General features: G+C 40.5%; 1 protein-coding gene across 2 annotated transcripts in view; it reads left to right on the top strand.

Moving 5' to 3' along the window:
• Positions 1-21,430, top strand: part of cecr2 (CECR2 histone acetyl-lysine reader) — a 44,693-nt gene that overhangs the window by 17,178 nt on the left and 6,085 nt on the right. Inside the window, exons 2-16 of one of the 2 annotated variants that reach the window (XM_032580006.1) lie at positions 5,658-5,752; positions 8,439-8,622; positions 9,497-9,624; positions 9,762-9,842; positions 11,140-11,207; positions 11,284-11,444; positions 13,406-13,495; positions 13,571-13,721; positions 15,157-15,286; positions 16,082-16,119; positions 16,200-16,291; positions 16,378-16,504; positions 18,970-19,340; positions 19,437-19,577; positions 21,089-21,199. In XM_032580006.1, coding sequence (XP_032435897.1) covers positions 5,658-5,752; positions 8,439-8,622; positions 9,497-9,624; positions 9,762-9,842; positions 11,140-11,207; positions 11,284-11,444; positions 13,406-13,495; positions 13,571-13,721; positions 15,157-15,286; positions 16,082-16,119; positions 16,200-16,291; positions 16,378-16,504; positions 18,970-19,340; positions 19,437-19,577; positions 21,089-21,199 — 1,968 coding nt within the window. The remainder of the gene's footprint in view (positions 1-5,657; positions 5,753-8,438; positions 8,623-9,496; positions 9,625-9,761; positions 9,843-11,139; positions 11,208-11,283; positions 11,445-13,405; positions 13,496-13,570; positions 13,722-15,156; positions 15,287-16,081; positions 16,120-16,199; positions 16,292-16,377; positions 16,505-18,969; positions 19,341-19,436; positions 19,578-21,088; positions 21,200-21,430) is intronic. The other variant, XM_032580013.1, reaches the window with a different exon arrangement.

Raw genomic sequence — 21,430 nt, 5'->3', positions numbered from 1 at the left:
TCCCAGAAATTATTGGGATAAACGACAATTTGAGGCCATTTTCCAGCAATATAATAATAGTAATAATAATAATGCAAGTACATCATCTAAAAAAAACAAACTTTAATTTCTAAAAAGAAAAAATTAACACTGGAACTGGAAAACATTTTAAATATCAAAAATAAATAATATAACCAAAACCAACAATAATTAAAACTCATGTGTAGGCAAAGTTGTGTTATTATTAATTATGAATCATTGTGCTTAGACAGGGAGAACAGGCAAAAGTGGCAAGCAGGACTTCAGTAAAAAAAAAAGAATCAAACCAGCTACTTTGCACTGAGTGACAAATGTTTGCAGCGTTTTCTTTTAAAAAATAAAAGGGAAGCAACAATATTCAATCATCAACCCACAATTCTATTTTTTTTCTTTTCACGAATGTACCAGCAAATAATTTTAATGGAGAGTAGTAGGAGAAGAAAATGAATTGTTGAGGGAAACCTGAACTAAAAGGCAGAATAAGTCAGTTTTAATGTGAGGAGAGCCACGGCAGTCGGCTACTGACCACGTCTGACCGGGACGACCCATAGAGGGCAGATCAGCACAGGGAGAGGGAAGGGGGCGGGTGGTGGGGTGCTCAGGGTGTCGTCGGGGGCCCAGTCAGGTTCTGGGCTGCAGAGCCGGGGGAAGGAAGCAGCAGGGATCCTGGGTAGAGAAACGCCTGCAGGGTGAATGGCTGATAGCAGGTCCGAAGCCGCTTTGTCTCCACCAGAAAATGACGCTGCAGCTATGATTTATAATCAATAGCTTATCACTTCTCCAGCCGCCTTATCTGAGAGCCCCATTGATCATTAATGCCAAACAGCCAAAGTTCTCTTTTTGTTCCGAGTTTGAATAATCATCACAACACTCTGTGTTTTTCAGCATCGTGTGAAATTTTTGGGTTAAAGTGATTGATTATAGGTTTTATAATGTTTCTTATAAAGTATCAGTCGCAGAGCGAGTGCCGATGTTACAGAATGTTCTGTGGCCACACTGTAGGAGGCGCTGTTGCATTTTAACATAATGCTAACACAAAAACATAATCTGTGCAGGGGGAAAACAAACACAAATGGAAAATAAAGAAGAAGCTTAACAAAGAATAAAAGTAATATCTGACCACTAATAATACTGTATAATGTGTTACTATACACAGAATATAATATTGCTTAGCATAAAATGTCACCAAACTGTAATTTAAAATACTAAATATTTAAACCAAACTGTTTTTTGCAAACTCTCTCCTTCCTCCAATTAATAAAAAGCAACATCCTAATATTGGTGGTCACATATTTATTTGAAATATTTAGTATTTTACTATAAGTTACAGAGTGGCCACAATATACAATAAGCGCTATCATATTCTGTGACTGTAGATATGGCAACGTGTGGCGAAAAACTGCAACAGCGCCTCCTACAGTCACAATATATGGTGGTCACAGAATAAGGTGCAACACGTGTGTGAGGATGGAGCAGCCCCAGCAGGTTAACTCTGCTCCACCTTTCCACCTGACTGCTGGAGCAGGTTGGTGTTAATCCAGGGGCCTTCGATCTGCTAGCATAGCGCCTTACCCAGCCGTGGCCCCGGCTGTGGCCCCAGCGTTTTCGGAGCGTATTCGAAGTGCAGCCAGCCCCTGATGGATGAGTCCACTGTGACCCAGAGGCTGGCCGGCGGGGGGCCTGCAGGAAGAAAAGAGCGCCGTGCAGAATCTCTGCATCCTCTGCACATGCGCCTGCTGGCAGAGATATACGCAGCAGATATTCAGATCAAAGTTTACGGGCAGCTGGGAAACACATGAGGGAATGCAGAGTGAGCAGATGGAGCTGTTCTGTCTCTTTGTTATGGTTTGTTTTCCATTTCTGGGCGAACAGATTCAGATGCTCTTTAAAGCAGATTTATTTCTGGTTGTGTGAAACTTTACTGACTCCTTCTGAAACTAAAGGAACCTTTGGTGTTTAGGTAGGATGGAAATGAGGAATTATGAAAGTAGTTTTAGAGTCTCAGTTTAGATATAGTGGAGAAAATTGGTCAACTTTCCAGAAATGGAGGAAACTACTAGAATTTGTCAGAGTGTGTTCATATTGTGAGGTCAGGGTAGAGTGAAAGGAGAAAATGAGAACAACACCTCGAAACAAACCAGTGGATGAAAAACAAAAGGCCACATTTTGGATTTCAACAATAAAAACTAATCAATATTTATTTATTGACTGCTTGTATTATGATATGTTTTAAGCCATATCACTCTGTACTAGTTGTTATGACTAATTGTAATGATTTGTCAGTACCCTGATTTTTTTTTTTTTAAGTCATGTGTTTTTGACCTGGTTGGCCTTCCGTATGTGCGGGCCCTGAAGCTTCACTGAAGCAGGTCTTTACCTGATGACTGACTTCTCTCTCTTCATTATATTTTCTGTACTTTCTTTTAATGTTGTTGTATGTTTTAGCATTTTACTTAGAAATATTTCCGTTCTATTGTGTTTTGTATTTGTTGTGAAGTTCTTGCCATGCAAGGTGTTGTTGGAAAATGCTATTTAAATATTTGATTGACTTCCAATATGATTTTTCAGAAGCAAATAAATCAGTGATTGTATTTAATCTTTAATCTTTGTTTGTAACAGATCTACTCCATCATTAGTTTTTCAACAAGTGAGTTTGAATCAAACAGGAAGTAGTTCCCTCACTTCCTGTCATCAGGGCAGGTTTTGCACTTGGCACCAGAGACCTGTAACTTTCTCTGTGATGTTAAATTTTCATCAGATCAGATAGGAGTGGCTGATTTGGTTACATTTTCTAAAAGCAAAACATTTCTTCACATTCAGTCTCCTGCTGTATTTGACAGAAGTTTGACTCAGGATCAGTTTATAGTTTTTGTGCTTTTTTTCAGTTTTAACCTCCAGCAGAAATATTTATCCTGTTTTTCAACCCCTCTTCCTCCTCCTCCTCCTCATCATGTTTTTCATCGTGCTGACTTGTTGGCTCCTGGCTTCCGTCAGCCTCCGTGGCCCGGAGGTGTGCATGCTGACCTTTGGTGACCTCTGAGTTAAGCTCGGTCCTTGAAGGGAGAGGCAGACAAAGACGCATGTGACGGCATAATAATTAAACATGCTTCCATGTCATAGAAAAGCTTTTATTTCAATGTATTTAAAAGCACTGGTTGTTTTATGGCTACATTATATTAGAAAATCTGCATTTTTCTGTTCTTTATCTCATTATGATCCTTCCAACCTCCCAGCATCTCAGACCAAACTTAACCATAAAGCAGTCACCTTCATATCAATAGCAACAGCTTATCAGAACATATTTGAGTTTATCTGGTAATATTGTTTTTATAACTTCAGATCTAGTCTTTTCTAGAGCTTCTGGACTCCAGAGAACCAAAGTGAGAACCATTAACAGCAGAGAACTTTCCTTCAACTCCATAATCCCAAAGCTATTGGGGAAATGGGAAGTTTTGAAAAGTCTGCATCCAGTCAGATCTGGTTTAAAGCTACCATAGCAAACTGAAGGTTTTGGAGTGGCCTATTCAAAGTCTGTTGTTAAATCCAGCTAAGATATTGCATGAACTTAAATATGCTAGAAATATCTTCAATATCAATTCGTTCTCCAAACCAGACAGAGTCAAAGTTCATCCACATTGATGCTAAAACGGCTAAACGGCAAAAGAAGATCCAGTCTGTGGGGGGTGAATAATTTTTACTGCACTCCAGCTGCTTGGACTTGAACCTGAAGCCTTGTCTTTCAGTTGTGTATTTGAGGAATCTAACCGGTGACTCAGATGAAACCCCCTTTGTCCAGTTGGGCTGGGTTGAGGAGAGCAGTGCATTCTGGGAGGCCATGTGTCTGGGTTGGTCAGCAGAGGGGGACATGGCTGCTGCCGGTCATCGTTCCTTGGCGCTTTCGGGTGTTTTATAGTTTGCCTGGCCAGTTACTACTGCCTCATAAAACCTGAAAGGCTGAAACACAATGCTGAGCAGGAGAGGGGTCACGACTAAGGTCGCGCTGCTCCTGAAGCCCGACGGCGGCTAGCAAACCAGGAAGTTTCACTGAACAGCTGACAGACTGCAGCTATGCCTCTCTCTGCCCAGACTTTAAATAAGACCCTTATTCTGCTGCAGTGTTTATGTGATTTCCATATCAGATCCAGTTTTCATATTCCTGTTTGCATGTGGCAGAGAGCCGTTTGGATGTTGACTCACGCCACTGCAACGCCTCGTCCACCTGCAGAGTCCTACCTGAGCTTCCCTTTCTCTTCTCACACAAAGCTGCAGAATACAGTAAATTCTGGTCAGCGGAGGGAGGGAGCGTGCAGATGATTCAAGATGGACGCTACATGAAAGCTTAGTGGCAACTGGTTAAAAGTTTGATGAGTCAGTTAGAGGTGGCTCCGCACCAACATGCTGTCACAAGTACGCTACGGCTGAAACAATTCATTGGATTTGTTGTGATTAATTGAAATAATTGGCCATTAATTTAGTAATTAAATAAATTGCAGTATACAGAGTCTAAGAAATGTAATTTATTTAAAGAGAAACACCCTCAGAACAATAACTAAACCAAAAATGTGCAATTTTTATATATATATATATACAAATTATATATTATATAAAAAATATATATTTATATATATATAAAAAAAAATATATATATATATATATATATATATATATAAAATGTTGACACTGGCCTGTATTGATATTCAGTCCAGCAGAAGGACTGAACGTTTCACATGTTGGTTTTGAAGGATTTTCATCTGCAGATCCATCATTTGCTACAGATGATCAAATATTCACAAAAGGAATGCTGTTATTGCATTTTAGGCAATAATATCTTAATTTCCTTATTTAAAAAAATATTTAATTATTTGTTTGAATTTACTTATGTATGTTGATTAAAATAATCTTAAGATGTTAAATGACAAAGCAACAGTGTGGTTTTTTTTTTGTCTGATTAAGCAATTCACCATCACAATAATTAATAGAATAATCAATTACTAAAACAATTGTTAGCTGCCGCCCTAAACACAAGATTCATGGATGTTTATTCTGTGTTCACATGAGGAAGTACTGATTGCTTTGACTCTATAAAGTTCTAAAAACATTAAAACTATGTTCATTATTGGTTCCTCTGATGTAGAAACCTGATAAAAAACGAGATGGAGGGTGAAGAAGTGTTTAAATCACGCCTGAGCAACTGGACCTAAATCCTGCCTTCGTCATTGATCTGATCATCCGGACACCAGGTGACCCTAATCGGGTCAAACTACCAACAGGACAGAATAAAATCACACACTGCTGTGACCGCTCCGGTCTACATGACGGCCTTGCCTCTGCTCCCATGATGTTTAGATCAGCTGGAAACATTCACTTCAGAGATGTAGAGGCTTCCCTGCAGCCTCATAGGGGGCGCTAGCAAGCCGGATGCGTTGTTTGACTCTTTGGTTTTCCTGAGGGATAAATCGATCCAGACTTCTTTAAAATGATCTTTGTTGTTTTTCTTCTTCTGCTTCTGATCTGGCTGTTGTTTAGCTGCTGTTGAGTTTAGCGCCACTCTCTGACTGGGAGTGTTATTGCTGCAGCTGAACCCTGCTGCATTTACAGTACTTCACCTATAATTAAACGTGCCCATTTTTTCTTTCCAGGAGCTGGAGAAGGCTCTGTCAGAGCAGGACCTGGACTTCCTCGGCGACCTCGTTGCCTGCTTGTTGCAAGGATGCTACCAGCGCACTGATATAACGTGAGTGGAGAAGTTAAGGATCAGCTGTTATGTCATGCTTTTTGAAAAACACGCTGACATGTGGCCATGCTGGCTGTTTTTGTCAGAAAAAATTAGCAGAATTGGGTAACAGCTGCATTCCGCCCATCTTCATCACCTGATTTAATTTAGAGAGTAAAAAAACACTCATTTTTAACTCATTAATACAATTATTCCACACATGAATCCCTCTAAGTACAGTTGTTTTAATATTTGTTCTGACTTTTAGTTTCCTAAACAAACCCTTCTCTTTTAATTCATAGTTTGTTTTTTTTTATTTGAATTGCTTCTGAATAAAATTTTTGAAAGAAGTTTTTTATAGTCTTAGAATGTCGTCAATGCCATTCTGGGCTCTACTAAATCATAAAATTTTAAATTATTCAAAGTAATGTTTTATTAGTTGGTTGTATCAGAGACTCTGATAGCTGGAGATGTGTAATCAAGCGGCTGGATCGCAACAAAAATGTCACAGTTTCACTGAAAACCAGCTCTGTGTTAATGGGGCCTTAAAGTTCTGGAGTGGCCTAGTCAAAGTCTCGATGTAAACATATTTTAAGATGTTGTGGCATGACCTTAAACATGCCGCCTGTGTTGGAAAATGCTCCAAGATGGCCGAGTAAAACAATTCTGCAAAAAAGAGTCAGCCAGAATTGCTCCACGCTGATAATAAAACCTCATTATTAGGTTTAATTTTTCACATTTGGATATTTTTTTCTCTCTTTATAGATGAAATCATGATTTAAAAACTAGTTCTTGTATTTCCTGGTGCTATTTTTGGCTGATATTGAACGTAAGAACAGAAGAAATCTGTCAGAGGTCTTAACCTTTTCATGGTGTTTGTGTGTAAGCAATCCAGCTCGCAGAAAACAACATATAAACATTTAGATAAATTTGAGTCATCATATGTAAATGTCACGTTATATTAGTCAGAGGTCTCAGGAAGCTCCACAGGAAGTCTGAGTCACCAGAGCAACAACAGTGAGGTGTTAGGATGATTTCTACATGAACGCAGCAAAACCCCTGAAACCATTCTCTCTCCTGTGTTCTCATGATGAGAGAAAGTGACTATAAGCAGAGGCTGGTATTCAAATCCAGATATTTTTAGCTGCTCATGGGGGATTCCCCGTCTGTTATCCTCCTACTCCTCTCCATCGTTAGAAAGTAGCGTAACGCTGCGGAGCTGCGACAAGCGCCGAGGCAAGATCCAGTTTTTCCACCCAGGCAGCCTGTTACAGGAAGACAGGCGGCTTTATTGGAGCAGACAGGCGCTGGCAACCTGGGGCCGGCCTTTCACAGAGCTGCCCTTTTCATCTGCACGCGCTAAACGCTCAGCTGCAGCTGGAGGGGCACGGGGCGGGAGGCGCCGGGGCAGAAAGGAGGGACCAGGGAAGCCTGCAGCGGTGTGAAAAACGCACGCTGCTCTGTCAAGATAAGCCACTTTTTTCTGTTTGCAGTTTCACAGATGCTCAGATAAAACCCAGCCCAAGGACAGCAGAGGAGAAGTCCGGTTTATCTCTCATACCTGACCCAGCAGCAGAAACCCAGCTCTCATGAAAAGTTTAACAGGGTGTCTGCGCATCCTCAAAAACTCTTACATTCATGTACCTGAAATCAACGCCTTAAAATATTTTAAATTCATTAGAAAAAACCGCAAGTTGGTCTTAAATATGTTAATAACTAGTCTTAAATGTATTTATTTAACCTTTATTTAACCAGGTGAGTTACTAAACTCACCTGGTTAAACAAATACTTATTAACAATAACAACCTGGCAGGGAGGGAAGATCACATAGAAAGACCAAGCAGCATACATAACAATAAACATACACAGTTGAAATCATAAAACAGTAAAAACAATACAGCATAGGACAAAACTGACATTACATTTTTAGCTGAACATGTGCAGCTATCAAACGGCATCTTTTTAAAAATACCCATAAAAGTTTCTACTGATGCAAAAGTGCTCAGCTTGAATATTTTTTGGCTTCCTTCCAGTCATTTGCTATTTTACCTGTAAATCTGACACCAGCTACATCCGCTAACAGCAGCAATGAAGCTGCTTTTCTCAACCCACTGCGGTTTAATTTCTGCCTCTAAACGATCTGATGGGACGCTGGAAAAGACTGTTGTGCTAAAAGGAGTTAGCCTATCATCTAACTATGCTAGGCTAAAATAGCATGCTAAACATGTAGCAGCTAACACTAATATCAGCGTCCACAGTCCAGATTTCTAAAGAAGCTCCATGAATGATCAGAGAAACTGGGGGAAGATGAATGGATAGAAAAACACTTTGTTCCAACCTGATGGTTGAAAAACAGATTAAAAGATATAAATATATTTGATGTTGAGATCATATGTCTGTTTATTCAATTAATTAGTAGTAATTGAAAGTATTGCTTAATTTGTGATTATGTAGTTTTCAACCAAAATGTGATTAATTAATTACATATCCTGCAAGTAACTCAGTTAAAATTTTTAATCAAGTCCACCAGTAGTTTTGTGCCTTCCTTGATTTCAGTTTTTTCTATTTTAAATCTAAATATTAATAAAGACGAGGAACTCAAACATGCATCACATATAAATCATCATAAATTTGAAGAATATTATCTAGCTTAGATATTTCTGTAGAGTTGTTGGGCAGACTGTAACGTAGCCTCCGTTGTGTTCAGCCCCCAGACGTTCAGCAGCTACCTGGATGACATCATCAGCTACAGGTGGGAGCTGGAGGAGGGGAAGCCCAACCCGCTGCGGGACGGGCCGTTCGACAGCCTCCACCCTCGCACTCAGGTGGAGCTGCTGCACAGGCTCTGCGACTACCGCCTGGATGCTGCAGACGTCTTCGACCTGCTGAAGGTCCGTTAAACATTCAGTCATGTTGTGGTTTAAAAAAAAACGGCTTTCCTCATTAACTTAAATTTATTTAGTTTTTTTAAAATCTACACATGTTTGCAGTTGATCAGTTTGAAATCATGCAAATTCCAATGGATCTCTTTTTATGTTTGAACTCGGTATTGATATTCAGATTTCAGACTCACTTTGTTTTGGTAAATTAACAACATTACAAAGTAGAAAACAAAACAAACCAATAATTTGGTTATTAATAGGCTGGAGCCAAGACTTGTACTTCCCTACCCTATTCAGAGACTCAGGAGCCTATGGTGATGAAATATATCTAAGATAATACTAAAAGTATTCAGAAATAAGAAAATGTAATTTAAGAAATGTAATTTTTTTAATTGAAAATAATAAATTAACAAAAAAAGATAAAATAAATAAAAGATAAGAATATCAAAAGGCTTATTATGATTATTTTTCTCAGACAGACAATATGTAGAGTGAAGAGTGCAAAATACAACCAATAACTCATGAAATAATTATTTAATGCCATAAATTTTTTGAAACTTGAAATAAATACAGAAATTGTTTATTTAATATTGCATTAATTACATGTCTTAATTAAATGTATAGATTTCCTTGTTGAAAACCCAGATGTAATTATTTCATGATTTAATAAATAATTTCTTCATTTTCAGTTTTAAAAAAATTAATCACACATTTAAGTAATTATTTCAGAAGTTATTTATTTTTTGTAATTTGGCACTCTTTGCTCTCCATAAAACTCCATCCTGTCTCTGTGGGATTAATAAATGGGTTTGTTCAAAGGACTTAATGGCATTAATCACTAACTGCTCAAAACATATGATTTGAATTTCGCCTCCTCCTGCAGGGGCTGGATGCAGACAGCCTGAGGGTAGAACCCCTGGGGCAAGATGGAGACGGCGCCCTCTACTGGTACTTCTATGGCACTCGTATGTACAAAGAGGAGCCACTGGACAGGAAAGCTGAGAGTCTCAGGTGAGATTAGACGTTAGCAATCAGGTTTCCGTTGGTTTAATGGTAGATGTTGAAGCGTGTAATTGGAAAAGGGCGTTAACACGTGTTTACAGGCTCGTTAAGCATTCAGGAGCTAATTAAACTCCTCCTTCTTCCAGTGAATTTGATCCAACATTACCAGAGAGAAAGAGGAGGGGAAGACCACCAAAGAAACGAAAGCTAGAAGACAATAATCTAAGGTAAATATGAACAGTATCGTGTTCTGCACACATGTAGTGCTGCTTTTTTAAAAACTGTCACAGCAGCTCTAAATGCTGTTTTTAATCATTCTTACACTCTCTTGTGTTTTTCCCTGAAGGAAAACCTTCACTGTGTCTGAAAATAATTCAAATTACTTGCCAGAAATCAATCCTATCATCAACATTTATTCCAGTAATTCAGATCAAAATCATGTAGCTTCATTCCACACAGACTAACTGGATTACAGGGAATGGGAACCCAGCATCCATCCATCCATTTACACCTTGTCCCTAGCGGGGTCCGGAGGGGTGCTGGTGCTTATCTCCAGCCAACGTTTCAGGCGAGAGGCCTGGTACACCTGGATAGGTCGCCAGTCCATCGCAGACCCAGAATTCAGTTTCATCAAATTTCAACATTACATCAGAGCAACAAAGGGGTTTAATCCAGAAATGTGGACCTACTGAACAATAAATCCATGAACAGTAGATTCTGCACTCAGTGGCTGGTCTGTTATATTTATAAAACGAAACAAAAAACTGTGAAAACATATTTTCATCTCTGAAGTTGTCCTAAAAACATTTTACATGGTTGAACTTTCATATTTTTTTAATGATTTTCTTGCTAGGTTTAGACATAATCATAAAAATTACCTGAAAACAAATGAGATGAATGGTTAAAGCTGCAATCTGTAGTTTTTATGAAAAATATGTTGTTTTTTAACATATTTCCTAAACCTGTCTCCATCTCGTGACAGTTTGAGAATGATAATATGTGAAATTATTGATCTCCTTCACCTTCTTCCTGAGCTACTATTGCCATCTAAAGAAATGCACCAAAAACAAAACGACCAACCAGAGCCAGGAGGCGTGTCTTAGTGCTGTCAATCAACATCATGAAGACATTGCTAAATGTATTAATGACAGAGAAACAAATCACCGTTACAGGAAAACTTTATGCGCTGTCATTGGTAGCTATGCTAGCTAGATTTAGCATTTATAACAGCCTCTGTTGGCGGGGAAAAGCTGTAGCGCTGCAGAGAGCAACGACAGGACCGGGATGGGGGAGGTTTATAGCGGCTGCATGGACATGATGGACAGCGCTAAGACCCACCTTCTCGCTCCGATTGGTTGTTTCTAGTTAGCACTGGAAGAAAACAAATACCGTCATGACATGTGGAGCTGTAATCACCAGGCCTTGGCAGCATTTGCTGACTCAGCCTTTTGATCCAGGTGTGTTGTAGATCCCCGTTCCAGCAGATTATTGGTTTATTTATCTCCTTCCATTTGTTTTGCTCAGTGAAGATGAAAGTGAGGGGGCAGATGTGAAGTCAGACAACGGGCTGGATGACTTTCCTCCAAGCGCAGGTGAGATCAGGTCACCTGTCCGTTTGCCATCATCATGTCTGCCTTTGAATCAAACCCCCCGCTGTGCCTCTGGCAGGCCGTCAGCGAGGCGCCTGGTCTCTGGTGTGTGACACGGAGGAGCAGTGGATCAGCCTGGCGGAGAGCATCAAGGACAGAACGTCCCCACAGGACCGCCATCTTTACCGCGTCATCAGCCAGAACTTCCTGCCTGAGATCAGCAGCATGATCGAGCACAAGGTCAGAGCTGGAAACACGTCGGCACCACTCACGGTTCCCTTACTGCAGATTCCTCTGACAGAAACTCATCTGGTTGTTATTTAGCTTCAGAGGCTGATAACTGAGGAGAATCTCTGCAGAACCTTATCTGAATAATTTACCCCAAGTCAACAAGAAGCAGATCTGTTCAGATGCCCATCTCTTTCAAACTCAAATTGGTTTGAAGTCTTTTCAGAAAAAATGCATTTCTGCATTTGTAGTTTTTCAGTGTTAATCTCTAAATTAGAGTAGCACATGCGTAACTGAAACTTTAATGGAGCAGTATTATGTAAAATCTGCTTTTTTGAGCTTTACGGCATCAAAAACAAACCTGGACTGTTGCTTTGATTCTTTTATGTTTGAGAAATCCTTTAATCTGTATGGCAACCATTCAGCTCTGCAAAATGCCTGGGTGGACCTAGCCCCGCCTCCCAGACTCAGCTCCTTCAGACTAGCCAGCAGCAATTAGCAAACACCTGGAACTGCTGAGCCTTTTATAGGAGCTGCTGATCAGAGCAACGCTGGTATAAACGTCGTTAAACGGTTAATAGAGGAGCCAGAAAGAACTGGAGTTTTTAAAGAGACAGAGGCCCAATATCAGGTGTTAAATCAGGAAGTCAAATTTAATATATACAGCATTTTTACAACATCTGAAAGCATTATTGTTACTTGATTGTGCTGTGAAATGGTACTACGTACCTGTAATACACATGTTACTGGCCCTTTAAGGTTGCTGAAGCCTCCCCCTCCACATGTCAGCAGCCGTTTAACTGGTCTGGGTGGAGCTGACGATCCTGGGGATTCATCAGTGTTTCTGACTGAAATGAGTCAGAATTAAAGAGGTTGCTGCTCTGCACATGGGGAACACGGCTTTCCTTTTCCTTTCTTCTTCTTTCCATCGTTGTCATTTATCTCCTCCTTCTTTCCCACACACCTCTTTCTTCTTCTCTTTACTTTCCAGCTATGAGTGCATACACACACACCCCCGCACACACACACCCACACACCTGTCTCACTATACTTGTATGGAGCTGCATTGACTTCCATTAATTTGTACAGTCTAAGCCTGATCTTCCTGATTTTTTATTAATCAATTTAAGTCTTTCTGTACAATATTAGAAATACATCAAAAATGGAAATAAACAAATATTTAAGTTGCTTTTTTTCTATATAAGAAAACAAACATTTTATTGCTTAAAATGCTAAAATATCAATCCATTGGTGTACGCTTGGTCAGCTACAGCTAAAACAATTCTTCTAACATCAACAGGTGAAAAGTTCGACCCTTTTTGCTCAACTCGGTACAGTGTGGGACTGATCTGGGGATTATGTTTTCAATTCATAATTAGAACGCAGAATGTGCCTAATATGAGATTTTTACAGAATTTGAACCAAGTGAAGCTAAAACTTCCACTTAAGGCATTCTGGGTGGAACAGAAACATTTATATTTGTACAGTTTTGACTTAGTTACTGGTCTGACTTGTTTTTAGTCTGTACTCCAGTTAATTAATCGAATAATAATTATTTCATTCCACATTGGTTAGTTGGCTAAACAAGTACACACATACGCGCGTGTGTTGCACACACACACACATACATGCACATCCACCCTTGGGTTCAGTTGACAAACTGAGCAAGCGCAGGTGATAGTGGGCAGGAAAAACTCCCCTTTCACAGGAAAACCCCGGCAACTTTAACTTTAGTTTCACTTCATGCTGGCCTTTCTGGCGTCTTCCTACACAAATCCACTTGATTCTCATCTCCCTTCAGTGCTCTGTCATTTCTCCTATTGAGATCGATTTCTCCAGGTTTAATTTCATCCTGGCCAATCAGCAAACAGGAGAAGGAGTTGTGATACTGTTCAGTTAAAGTCAGAGCAAAATGAATCTTCCCTGTCTGAGTTTTAGAAACAGAACTAAATTTGTGCTTTTCTTTTCTTCAGGAGCGAGAGCAGAAGCAGAAGTTACTGGACCCGGCGCCAGTCCGGACCTCGCAGTGGTTCTCTGAAAACCACATTAAACCTGAGAAAGAGGTGCGACATGCACACATGGAGCATGGCGTGTTTTCCTGACGCCGCAGAGTAAGACTCTCCTGTTTATGCCTGCAGGACAATCTGAAGGCCAGATCAGAGGAGGAGAGGCGGAAAGACGAAGAACTGGACCGGCAGGTTCTGCTGGCTGAGCAGCGCCGGGAAGAGGAGCGCCTCCTGCAGGAGGAGCAGCAGAGGGAGAAGCTGGAGAAGATGAAAGCTGTGGAAGGTGAGGCTGGGCGGAGCTGCTCTCTGCTCCAGATGTTTCTCACAGCTGGACTCTACAGTATCTGGGATAAACAGGGTTTGGTGGTAATTGTTGAACGTTGATAATGTTTTATCGTCTCATCAGCGACCTGCCAGCAGCAGGTGTGATCCTGTAGTGACAGACTCTTTCACATCTCCTTTGCTGTGGTTTGCTCCCTGAGAGGCGAAGTGACTCTAGAAGCTTTATGATTTACGAACAGGATGGAAAAGCCTTTAATCAGAGGATCCCTCCTGCCTCTGATGTCTCCTATCAGGGCTTAACGAACTGCTGATTGTTCTCCAGCAGAGGAACTTCAGGGATGTTTCTATGGATGAGCATCTATGGCAGGCAGTTTTAGCATAAGATAGATTTTTTTCTGACCATCTGTAATTACAATGCAGATATCTAAGGTTGAGTTTCAAATAGATACAACTAGGCCTGTCACAATAAGCAATAAATCAGTTAGTCCCATTAATTAAAACAAGCTCAATAATTTCAGTTTGCATGATTTATTGTTGTTTTTTTTTGTTCTTTTCTAGTGCAGGAAACCCAAAATACTGTAGCTGACTGTTTGGACAGCTCAGTGACAAGGCCAGAGGGCTTGAGCCCAATTTCTTAATTCAGATATCTGAAAATAAAATTTTTGGTGGCCTAACCCTAAAAATGTGATTTAAGACGCCTTGAATTCTTCGTCTTACTAGTCAACATGTAAATGCAGATATCTTGAATTATCATTCCACTTAGTCACAATATAGTCTCTGATCAAAACTCATGTTTAGATATCTGGAATGATTTTATGTTAAAATGGCCTACCATATATCGTAAAGCCATCAAAGTTCCAGATATCTCTAATTTATTTGGCGATACCTTAAAAAGAATCATTACTAGTCAAAATTACAGTTCTAGATATCGCTAAGCTAGCTTTACTGAGTCATTATTTACTTTCAAAATATCCAAAATTTAATGTGCACCATTCTAATTTAAAAATACATTTAACATATTTTTAATTAGAATTATGACTAGTCTACTAATCTGATCGTGATTAGATATATCTTAATTAACTAATGTGTCTAGTCTTGATCACATTTCAGAAATGTAGAATGTAAGTGAGTCTGATTTTATGTTAAAACGGCTTGCTGTAGAGCAGCAGGATCTGTGGACTGTAGATATTCTCCGTCAGACATGTTTAATCCACCCAGCAGGGGGTCTGGCGGGCCGCTCGGCCTTTCATGTTGGAAGCTGAAGCGGAGGCGCTGATGCTCCTCTCTGGCAGCTGAGGTCTGGTTTTTATCGGCCTCAAAGACGGTTTAAACTTGAACTTCAAAGCCTGGGGAATCTGCGTTTTCCTGAAGCTGCTGTGCGGTGGGTTTTTAAAGTGGTCAGTGGATTCAACTGTGTGTTTGTTGGTTTCCCTCAGAGCGAGCGAAGAGGCGGAAGATGCGTGAGGAGAAGGCCTGGCTGCTCTCCCAGGGAAAAGATCTTCCACCCGAACTCCTGAACCTGGAGCCGTCTTCCCCCGTCAGGCGGACACGGAAGAGCAAAGAATTGTGAGAACACAAATCGAACTCTTCCTCAAGTTGCCGCTGCAAAATTCAATGTGTTTAATCAAGATTTTGACTGATAAAAACATCACAAAGTGAAGTATTATGGGATAGTGGAAGAAAAATGAAGGGTTTTCAGAATTAAATTTTTTTCTGAATTACTCAACCAGGAGAACTTGAAAGTAAAAAGTTAACAGCAGCAGATGGAGTCGTTTAGTTGATGGCAGCATTAAGTCAACCTCCATGAATCGTAGCCAGCAGCCAGACCAGGGGCAGCTCCTATGGAGAGAAAAAACTGAGAAAATATAAAGTTATCAGTGGAAATGACATCAAATAATGCAGGTTGGAGAGCAGTAGGAGAAGAGCGTGAGTCATGGTGGTCAGTTTGCAGCATAACTACAGGGATTACTCAGAAAAATTTAAGACCTTAGATTGAGGCAGAGATAGTTCAGATCAAAGCATTTTCATGTGTTAGAACGGCCTAGTCAAAGTCCAACTCAAACTGGAAACTGATGGTTCTCTGAGCTGGTGTTCCCAGTCTGACTCAGCTTGAAGCAAAACTGAAAGAAAACTGGTCTAACTTTTTCTAGAAAACTGGTTAAAAAGTTAACGTCTCGCTGCTAAATGTGATTCTGTAACATATTCACACAGAGGCTGAATTCTGCCGCACTTTTCAGATTGTTATTTGCCAAAATGTTTGAGGTTTTTCCATTTTCCTTCCACTTCTCTCCGTTGTTTAACAAGGCGCTGTGCTCATGTATCTGACTCAGTGTTTCTCATGTCCAATCTTCGCCTCTACAGCTACGACATTGACGATGACTGCACCGCTCTTTACAAAGGTACGTTGATAAAATGACAGTGCAGCTCATCTGCTGCCCATCAGCGCCGAAGAGTTTAACCCGATCCCACTTGTGTTCAGTGCTGGAGGCCCTGAAAGCTCACAAAGACGCCTGGCCTTTCTTAGAGCCTGTTGACGACTCCTACGCCCCAAATTACCACGACATTATCCAGGTAAATTCATTTATATAATGTTAATTATTTATCTTTAATGATGTTTTTATAGGCTAGTTGAATACTTTGACCTTTCATCCTGCCAGACTCCCATGGACCTCTCCACCATTGAAAAGAAGCTGGGTGACGGGGAATACGTCGCCAAGGAGGAGTTTATTGCAGACGTGAAGCTCATGTTTGAAAACTGTGTGGAATACAATGGAGAAGACAGCGGTAAGCCATCAGCCTCACAAACATGCATGTTATTAGTTATTAGTGGTGGGACTCCATTACAATTATTAATCAAGTTGATTTGTGTAATTATGCTGGCGATGTTGCTGTTGTGTCAGATATACAGGCTTACCAGAAACACAATGCAAAGCTTCTGGCTTGGGACTTTTTGTATGTAAAAAAATAATAATAAAGTGCAATTAACTGCGTTATCATACTGACTGTAGTTTAAACATAATTCAGAGACAAAAATGGAGCCCTACAGAACTTCATGAAAGGCGCATTCTTATGTAAAATCAACTTTTCTGAGCTAAACATTATCTTATAATGTTATTATCTCATCATAAACAAACTTGGAGTGTTGCCTTGATTCTTTAAATCCTTCAGTCTCCATGGCCTGGTTGGACCTAACTCTGCCTTCAAGACGCAGCTCCTCCCCCACTCAGCTCCTTCAGACTAGCTAGCAGTAATTAGCTGAGAACTGCTGAGCCATTATAGGAGCTACTTCTCTGACCAACGCTGGTTAAAACATTAAGGGGTTAACATAGGAGCCATGCTGAGATGACTTCCTGGAGGCAGAGTTTCAGAAAGAGCAGGAGTTTTAAAGAGATAAAGTCCCAATTTGAAGGTGTTAAATTACCAAATCAAATTTCTTTTACGTCATGTTTGACATATAGCATTTTTATAATAACTGAAGCTAACATAGTTACTTGATTGTGCTTTAAAATTCCACGATGTGTCTGGAAAAGACTCGATACTACCCCTTTAAAAATCAGATGGCAGTTGGTCCTGGTTCTGACTCGGTCTGGCCCAGAATCTAGACAAACCTGTTCTCAGTAGCTAAAGCTTCTTGGTCAGGAGTCAACGTGAGAGACTGATCAACCAATCAGAAGCAGATTTAGGTGTAACTATGGCAACGTGATGGTAGAGAGAAAATGACTTCTTTTAAACCTTCAGTTGGTCGTGGCAGATGGCCGCTGGTGCTGAGCCTGGTTCTGGTTCTGGTTCTGCTGGAGGTTTCTTTCTGTTAAAGGGGAGTTTGTCCTCTCCACTGTCGCCACATGCATTGTTGCTATGAGGGACTGCTGTATGAAAAGAAAAGCAGCTTTGTCATCGGTGCGTCAGATTTATGGGCGTACCAGAAACATGCAATGCGAAGGTTCCTTTTATATGTTAAAAATAAAAAGGGGTGATTAGTTGCATTAACATTTTAATTAATCTTTGTAATTAATTAATCAAAATTAACTCATTAGTAAGTTAATCCCGGCCCCAGAATCAGTTTCGTTTCATGTTTGTAGCGAGAAGGACGTGTCGATGTGTTTCTCAGGGGAGAACTGTTGCAGCTGCTGTAGAAATGGGGGAAGTGTTGGAGGACCGGGGGGTGATGAGGGGTCCGTGCTGGAGGGGGTCCGTGTTGGAGGGGTCCGTGTTGGAGGGGTCTGTGTTGGAGGGGGTCTGTATTGGAGGGGTCTGTGTTGGAGGGGGTCCGTGTTGGAGGGCAGCCTTGACAGTGATTAATGGGGAGTGATTGAGTTGTGCTGAAGGGGACCCGGGCTCTGCAGAGCCACAGGAACATTCCAGGCCCTAAGCGCTCTGTCTGGAGCCGTCCATCCAGCTGGGGCAGCGGGGGAGGAGAGATGCTGCAGGGCCTGAGGCAAGGGGGGCCAACGGGGCCAACCCACGCCCTCTGACCTGGTCGCTGGGACAAATAGAAGCTGACTGCAGCAGACCGGCTGGTCAGTGACGATACGCTCTGTGATGACGAAGGTATAAAAGTATTCACCCCTGTTTTACTAATTTAAATATCTGACAAAGAGAACCTGAGGAAAAACATTATGAGTTTAGACATCCACGCCCGTATCGAAGAGTAATTCATCAACAAGAGGCTTATGGTTACATTTTACCTGATGACAGCCAGAGATCACTACCAGAACCCGGCTGACAGCATGAAGTAGGCCTGAAGAGCTCAAACAGCAACACATCATGTCCTGCTCTAAAGAAAACATCTATCAGTCTGGAGAGAGTTACAGATCCATATCCAAGGTTCTGGTTCTCCAGAGAACCTCAGCAGAACCATGATCCACACATGGACCAATGGAAAACCGAGTGGTTCACCAGAACCACCCAGTACTCCTCTAGTGGAGTTCTGGGTGGTTCTGATGAACTACCGAGAAGATAGATAGGTAGATTTACAAACAAAAAATTTTTTTGTTTTTTATCTTAAATGCAAAAATGTTTAGATTTTTTGTACAATTTTGGTTTAATTGCTGGCTTATTTACTGCAAGTTTGCCGTTCTTTCAGCAAACTTCATTTTTTTGAGTCCAGTTGTTTATTTCAATAATTGATTGCTGCTAGATATTAGAAATTATTCTGGAATATTTTTATGAAAGGAGACGTGACGCCTCCCAGAAGGTTCAGCGGTTCAGAAGGTCCGGTGTTCTTTACGACGGTTGGTTTCTGTCTGCAGAATACACCGTCATGGCCGAATCTCTGGAGCGCTGCTTTAACCGGGCGCTGCTGAAACACTTCCCGTCGGAGGACGGCGACACGGACGAGGAGTTCCACATCAGCCGGGAGGACCGAGAGCGGAAGGACAAGAAGCGAAACCGGACCAGTAAACATTTAGGACCGGAGAGTTTGATCAGGGCTACGGAGCAGGTCCAGCGTAAGAGGACTCCGCAGGGAAAAGGCAGTGCTCCTGCAGAGGCAGAGGACAGCCGGATGCCCCGACTGCAGCTCCCACCCCACTGGGCCAGCGGCCCAGCTCAAGGCCCGGCTCATGGATCGGCTCACGGCCTGCCTCCAAACCAGCAGCACATGTTCCATCCAGGACAGCAGGTGATCACAGAACATCCTGGACCCGTCCCCACCTGCCTGAATCTGCACCTGAGCCTGAAACTAAACAAAACTAACGTCTCCATGTCTTACTGTCAGCTCCGTCCTCCAGCTGGTCCTCCCGGTCCGCAGATGTTCGCTCAAAGGATGGCCATGGATCCTCGCTTCAGCTACCCGGTCCACATCCCGAGGCCTGGAGACCCCAACTTCAGCCGCTACCCTCACAGTTTTAATATGCAGGTACAAAATAATAAAGACTACACTTAAACTTTGAGTCCAGAGGTCTTTGACTTTTTTCAGCCTGGGATCCCCAAACTGACAGAGAGCTGGATATGCATAAAACATGTTTTATTACTGTGCACAATACAAATAACACAGCTTTAGTTCAATTTTTTTATTTCAAACATCGGCTTGAATACAAAAGTGACGCCCTAAAACAAACTGTTTTATTTTGCTTAAAATTTAAGCTGCTGCAATAAACAGTAGATACGTTAATTGCATGATAAATTAAAACAAACTGAATAATTTCCCTTTGTATGATCTAGTGATTTTCCCCTTTTCTCTTTTTCTACCAAAAAGTGGATGATAAAAGTCTTCAGTCTGGTTCTTTGGTTTCAACTAAACCTTTTTTGATTGGAAGTTTTGTTTACAGAGACCCATAATTCTTTTTATTTGTTTCTGTTGTCTTTCTGTTTTGTTTATTTATTTTGGATATTTAAAATGTCTTCCAGTTGCAGTGTAAAATGTTTATTAGAATTTAAAGTTTATTGATCTTGCATTATTGCCATTATATTACTTGAAAATCATTTCAAAACAATATTATTGTTTATCGCAATAACTTCTGGGGCTTCTGGGAAAATTTGTTTTCACGACTACTTAAAATGCAAAACCTTTAACTTAAAGACTTTTGCTCACTGAAAGTGTAACTTTCTGACTGAGAAACATCATTAATGCAGTATAAATGTGGCAGATACCGACCCGTACAATCACCACTAACTGTTTAGCAGTTAGCCATTAAGCTAGCGGCGCAGCTAGCATGCTAACACCAAAATGCTGGTAAAGTAGAACAGTTATGACACTCTTAAAACATACTCCATATAAGAGTGGTTGATGCAATAAAAAATATTATATGATAAAAAAAACTTTATGGGAATCATAAATATAGACTTTGCCATCCTAAAGTTAAATAAAAGTGAGACGGAGACTCTAATTCTTGCTCCCTGCCAATACGCCATCTGTACCATCAGCTCATTTACACGTGTTGAAAAGTATTTTTCTTTTCTTTTTTGTTGTTTTATTGTAAGCATTAAAAATAGTATAAAGATAAAGATGGTTTCATAGCTAAACTGCTTTGACTACTATTTAAAAAAACAAAAAATAAAATAAACTAATAAAATCAATAAATGTATGTGCAGTTGTCCAATAATTAGGAAAGAGAATAAGAAATGATCAGGGCAAATGACAGTAGCCCAGGGCCCCGCAGGTTTTATTTTATTTTATTTTATTGACAAATGCATGTTTTGGAGACATCGTGCTTTATAGAAGAGTCGCATCAGGTGAGTTGTAAGAATATTTAGATTTTTATGAAAATAAACATTACTGAAGTATTTTAAAATTATGGAGTTACAGCATTTTTTTAGTGGTGAAAGGATCACCATCATCAGTTGGTATCATCAGTTATCAGTTATGTATGACTTCACCTATGAATGTAATGTAATGAAATTTACATTAGCAAATTAATTTTTCTTTAGTGGATAGAGCACCAAAACGGTTTCCAGCCCAGGGACCCACATCCTTGTAAATCCGGCCCTGGATGCACCAAACGTCTCACAGGAAGCACCGCCACCCTGTGGTGTAACTCGGTACAACACCTCAATTCAACATGTTTTCACCCCTTTTTTACTCCTATGGAATTATCCATCCATTCCTATGGAATTATCAATAAAGTAAAACAGTTTGATCACACCTCATTATCAATTTGTTACATGTTGGATTCATGGTAATCTGTATTTAAAGCTGCAGTATGTAACTTTTATAAAAAAAAAAAAAATTACACATTTGATGAAACTGTCACTAAGAAAAAAATCAAGCTC

This window comes from Xiphophorus hellerii, chromosome 2 (genome assembly GCF_003331165.1).
Source record: "Xiphophorus hellerii strain 12219 chromosome 2, Xiphophorus_hellerii-4.1, whole genome shotgun sequence".
NCBI classification, from domain to species: Eukaryota; Metazoa; Chordata; class Actinopteri; order Cyprinodontiformes; family Poeciliidae; genus Xiphophorus; species Xiphophorus hellerii.
Note: the sequence above shows the minus strand (reverse complement) of the source record. Positions and strands in the feature narration are given on the sequence as shown.